Here is a 5,998-nt window from a genome sequence, read left to right as displayed (position 1 = left end):
TCAGATCCACTCAGAACCCTTAATCACACCGTATTTACTGCTGCTGCTGCTGCCCCTGTCTGTGTCTGCCTTGCTGCAGGCGTGTCTGGAGGTGTGCCGGTGTTTACGTTCACGGTTAGGCCTGCTGTGGTTGTTAACGTGGCTCTGCAGCTGGCTGTGAGCCTGGTTATCAGCCTTCAGCTTGTTCTGACTCTGACTCAAGTCCTTCTGAGCATTTCTGGAAGCATCTCCCCTCTCAGCGCTGCACAGGTTTTCATCATTATTGGTGTACTGCTGGCGTTCCTCTTGGGCGATGTTCACGTGGTTCTGTCGACACGTGATCTTGGCATTCGTGAGATCGCTGATGGGTAGAGGTGGATTGTGGTTCCCTTTAGACATTAAAAGCGGCTTGACGGCGATGTTGTACCCTGGTGGGGCCGACGGTGCGTTCCAGGTAAAGGGGTAGCTGCTGTAATCGTCGCCACTCAGAGCTTCGTTTCTCCTTGTGAGTCCGTACAGCTCGTCGTCAGGGAGCCGCAGCCGGCGGGAGCGCACGATCTCACAGATGGTACCGACACCCAGGTGAAGCATCTCCCATATGTTGAGAGCCAGACAGAGCAGCGAGACGATGTACATGATGAGAAGAAAGATCGTTTTCTCGGTTGGCCGTGACACGAAGCAGTCCACGCTGTGAGGGCAGGGCACTTTTGAGCACATGTATCTGGCAGGGACACCAAATCCATACAGCACGTACTGTCCACATAAAAAAGTCACTTCTAGAACCGAACGGGCCAACAGCTGGATGACATAAATGCGCATCAGTCCGTCTGCTTTAATACGCTGGCGCCCATCGTGCCGAACCTTGACTTTCACTTGTTTCTCACTACTGTCCCCCTTTGCCATTCCACCAGCATCACTCTCCCCCTCTGCCACTTCATAGATCATTGGATCTTCTTCGTTGTCATCCTCAGCCTCTTCAACACCCCTCTGCTGCTTTCTGCCTGCAAGATAAGACTTCTTGGGTTTCTTGCATGAATATCTGCTCAACCCCCCGCTGTCTGCCTGCTCCTCCGCTCGAGCAATCTTGTTGACAGCGTAGCCCAGGTACATGAGCGACGGCGTCGCCACCAGGATGGTTTGGAAGACCCAGAAGCGGACATGTGAGAGTGGAGCGAAGGCGTCGTAGCAGACGTTCTCGCAGCCCGGCTGGCCAGAGTTGCAGACAAACTTACTCTGCTCGTCGTAGTAGATGGATTCGCCGCCCACGGCTGTCAGAACGATGCGGAAAACGAGGAGGACGGTGAGCCAGATCTTGCCCACAAATGTGGAATGATTGTGAATTTCCTCTAGTAAGCGTGTCAAGAAGCTCCAGCTCATGGTGGTGGCAGGACGAGTACAGCGAGAGGCAGCATACACCTTCTGTTACTCCCCTGTAGAGAGGGGAAAGAACATTTAGCTTTGGATCCCAACAGCAAAACTCATTATCAGTTACTAAAATTAATCAGTCTCTTAAACCAAATCTGAAGCAAAATACACAAAGAACAAATGGTAAGAAGACACGTCCAACAATTTTCAGTCAGGTAATCTTGTCAGTTTTTTTGTTGTTGTGCGGAAACGTTTCACCTTCCATCCAGAAGGCTTCATCAGTCAAGGAAACACACAACACAACTGATTCTTCCCCCAACAGCTTACTCCAAAGTGAAACAAACCAGTTACGTTGGTGCTAAGATGGTCTCTTCGACCTGACTGAAAATTGTTGGATTGTATACCTGGATTATTGAGTATGGACTTTGTTGGTAAGAAGACAGTATTAAAACTATGTAAAGACAAGTTTTAATAAAAAAAAAAAAAAAAAACATATGTCTTCCCTGACCAGCATGTTTAGGCAGTAAATTGTATAAAAAGTGATTAATTAATCAAAACCTTTTGCACCAAACCCAGAAAAGTAAATTAAATTGCCTCTTCTGCCTCCAGACACTTATTTATTTTTTAGAAAAAGATGAACCAGAAGTACTGTGCATGGCCAGGCTTGGCCTTCAACATTTTATAGCTTTAACTGAAGTACTGCTAAAAGTGTGTTTTATAAAGTCAACTTGATTTCTGAATATTAAACATTTAATTAGTTTTGACAAAATTAACATATGTCAGTAGAGATGAAATTCCAACCTGGTGTTTCTGATGTATTGATTTGCCCACACTACCTTTTGACCACAAAAACACTTAAAATGAATACGTTCAGTTGAAGTTGTCATCCACACAGAAGCATTAAAATAAGTTGGACATCAAACTAACATTTGAGAAGATTAGTAGTATCAGAAGTAGTAAGGAAGGGAAAAGTTGGTTAAATGTTCACCTAAAGCTTTCTGCAACTTGCTGCTTTGATCTATGTCTAAGTAAAAAAAGAAAATGAGCCAAAACATGAGTAATCTGCCATGATAAACACTCAGCTAGGCATTTTTTTAAAGACTAAAATAGCTTTCCCCTTCAAAACCGACAGTAATTCACAAGAATTCAGCGTTTTTACCAAAAAAGAAAAAACTGTTTGTCCTTTGTCTCCCAATTTGTCTCTCTTTGCCACACACAGAATAAATAATAGACGTGTTTTTATAGTACAAATACAGATGCCACACAACAGTCCTCTGCTGTAGCCTTTAATTTGTTCTAGACGAGCAAACCTTCCTCCAAACAAACAGAAATGTGCAACACGTTTAAAATGCAACACCTAAATTAAATAAATAAATAAATACACGAACAGCAAATAGAATACAGGAGCAATTCTCTAAATTTAGTGTCTAAAAACACTCAAAATAAACATTTCTCTTAAAGAAATTTTAGTTTAGTTTCATTTTATCATGTGGTTATGAGTATATTAAATAAACTAAGAAGAAAATGACAAAGATGACAGGGTATTTTACATAAAGAGCAGATTTGCATGAGAAGGAAGCGGGTTATATTTTGAATAATTAGAAGAAAAGTTGGATATTTCATTTAATCTCTTCCATTCTGCCAAATGTGCATTAACAAACTCGTCCATCCATTTATTTTTTATGAATGTGGCATGTATTCTTATAAATAAATGTAAGGTTACCTAAAACAAAGTCATTCAGTGATTTTCCATAATGGCACCACACTATTATTCTAATGTAAGACATTAAGAACTACTCAACATTATCTTGAAATAACAGGAAAGTGTTCTTTTGCGGACACATGCTAGTTAAAATATATTTTACAACAAACGTGCCATGCACCGCCATTAAGTTTGAAATCAAATGTGCTTTAACTACTCAAAAAATGTACTTCAAATCAGCTGAATAGTCACAATAACACTTTAAAAAGCAATGAAATCTCCCTGCATTACTGGGATTTCTGCCAAGTACACACATTTTTTTTTTATTGTTAGCTGATTTTAATTTATCCACAATAAATCAATTTTTGCTCTTAAATAAATTCGATACACATTTAGTGAATTTAATCTGCTCAAACTGAACCCACCCCGGAAGAACTAGCTGCTATAAATGTTAAAGAGGTAAAATGCTTCTGAAATAAAAAAGACTTTGAGTGTCTCATTAGGAGTCACGTGCCTTTTAAAACTGCACATCTGGCCATGTTGTGTAATGCAGCATGTGGAGGGCCGGTGGCTACTGTATCCACACCCAAACACAACCAGAAAACACCAAGATCCTGCACACTGCTTAGTTTCAGGAAACAAAACATGCTCAGTGCAATGCAAACTATTCTAACTATGAGATAAAACGTCATGTGTTCAGTGTGGGGTAGAAGTATAATCCAGTAAAATACTGTATGTTCAAATGAACTGGTGCATCAGGGCTTCATTCAGACCTGGGTCCTGCAAGGACAGCTCACATTAGCTTAACATGTAGTAAACATGTCAGGGGTGAATGGGAGAGGTTGAAAATATCAATTTTGTCAATCTCCCAGAGACAAAACAAAAAATACTCTGTGCAACAAACCAGGACGTTTAAAAGTTATGTGTTTTGGTGGGAGGTTTATGTTGTGCCTGCACTGCATGCTTGACTTTTACAGATGGGGTGGGACTTTTAGTGCATTTCTAACTTGACATTTAAATTGTTAGAGAGTCTATTTCAAACCAATTAATGTTGTTTTTTTTTTGTTTTGTTTTTTACTTCCCAAATTATATGATTTATATGCCTGAACTGATAAAAAAACAATAGGTTTGGAAAAAAATATACAGTAAAATGTAATGATCTCAGAAGGGAGATGAACTCAAAACAAATATGTACAACTTCGCTAACAAACGATAAAGGTTAAGCCTAAATATGAGCTTCTACGAGCTGTAAGGTATACAAACTGACATAAAGATTACATTAAAAATTTTTAAAGCGTGTGACGTCATATCTTCACCTGCGCACGCCAGTTACTTCAGGACCTTAGACTGTTCTCACTGGAGGCTGATGGCAGTCGCATTTAAATTATAATGCGAGCAACCAAATCGCAAAAAATCAGATCTGAGTAGAAAATCAAAATGAGAATTGTTCACACCTGATACATAAGGTCTATGGTACAGACTGCTAAAACACAAGGTGTCTTAGCCTTACCTCCAATGCTCCATGCCTGGTTTTCTGTTTTTTAGTGTATTTTTGTGGCAGTACTGTACCACATACAGGCCTGACATAGTTACTACAGATATTTCGAGTTGGCTTTAGTGTTTTTTATGTGAATGAAAGCGTTTCTAGAAATGGTGCTGTGTTTATAAGGACATCTGTAAGTACGAAAAATAAAAATAATTGTTTTGGAAAAACTGTTTCTGTGAGGAAGAGGACTTAGATTAAGGAGCAACTGCGCCATAACAGTTCATGAGATCAAAATTTGATAAGGATTATTCAGCACGGTTTTCCCTTTTTATTTTTGTTGAGTTTATGTGGAAAAACACTTGTGTGTAGCACCTAATAATGGTCGAGGCACTAATTTGGACAGTGATACAGTTCAGACGCCCAAGTATCTGGGTGTCTTGTTCACAAGTGATGGTGGGATGGACTGGGAGATGGATCGACAGATTGAGGTCTCGTCCTCAGTAATGAGGGCATTTCTTCAGTTGGTCGTGGTGAAGAAAGAACTGAGTCAAAAGGGAAAGCTCTCAATTTACTGGTCCTTCTACGTTCCAACTTTCACCTATGGTCAAGGGTTTTGGATAATAACTGAAAGAACGAGATCCTGGATACAAACGGCCGAGGTGGCCAGGCTCGGCCTTGGAGATAGGGTGAGGAGCTCTGTCATCTGGGGGAGAGTTGCTACTCTTTCACATCGAAAAGAATCAGTTGAGGTGGTTCAGACATTTAATTAGGATGTCTCTTGGATGCCTCATTTTAGAGGTTTTCAGAGCAGGTCACACTAAGAGGCCTAAGGGCAGACCTAGAACTCAGTGGAGGAATTGTGTATCTTCTCTGACTTTGGACCAACTCAGGGTCCTCCAGAAGGAGATGGAAAATTTCGCTGGGGAGAGGGATGTTTGGGTTTCTCTACTGGACCTGTTGCCTCCACGACCCAACTGCAAATAAGCGACAGAAGAAGGAGTTGATACTCTTTGGTCATGTTCCTTTTATTTTCAAAATACAAATATGGCCATTACATACATTATTTATATGTGCCTGGGTTCTGACTTAAGCTCATCTGAAGTCAATACCATGCAACGTTTTACATAAAACCCACCAGGGGTGCTCATTCACATCTGAAGCTGGCATGTTCAGAATAACTGAAATGAGTTCTCACTGAAAGGAGGCTTAACACCACCACATCGAAAGCTTGGGAGTATTGCTGTTTACTGTCTCCAGATGTCTCCCACACAGACGACAGCCTCCTGTTTCCTACAGAACCAGCTTTGTACAAGCCCAGCTAAAAAGGCTTCAAGCTGTGAACACGAAGGCTTGTGGTTACCTTCAAAGCAGTAAACGTGATGCTCCACCCAATGGCTACCTTTAACTAAGAAACACCAACCATTTACTCAAAAAGCAACTGTAAAAAAGTTTGTAGTCTGCTGACG

General features: G+C 41.0%; 1 protein-coding gene across 1 annotated transcript; it reads right to left on the bottom strand.

The window, feature by feature from the left end:
• On the bottom strand, window positions 1-1,357 carry LOC119423659 (gap junction gamma-1 protein-like). The gene has a single exon (XM_037691065.1). It carries the CDS (start codon window positions 1,354-1,356, stop codon window positions 1-3), a length of 1,356 nt encoding a protein of 451 aa, XP_037546993.1. The 5' UTR covers window position 1,357.
• Window positions 1,358-5,998: the final 4,641 nt, after the last annotated feature.

The sequence above is a fragment of the Nematolebias whitei genome, chromosome 17 (assembly GCF_014905685.2).
Source record: "Nematolebias whitei isolate Nwh7 chromosome 17, NemWhi1, whole genome shotgun sequence".
NCBI classification, from domain to species: domain Eukaryota; kingdom Metazoa; phylum Chordata; class Actinopteri; order Cyprinodontiformes; family Rivulidae; genus Nematolebias; species Nematolebias whitei.
The sequence above is the reverse complement of the archived record's forward strand: the minus strand, read 5'-3'. Positions and strand labels throughout refer to the sequence as shown.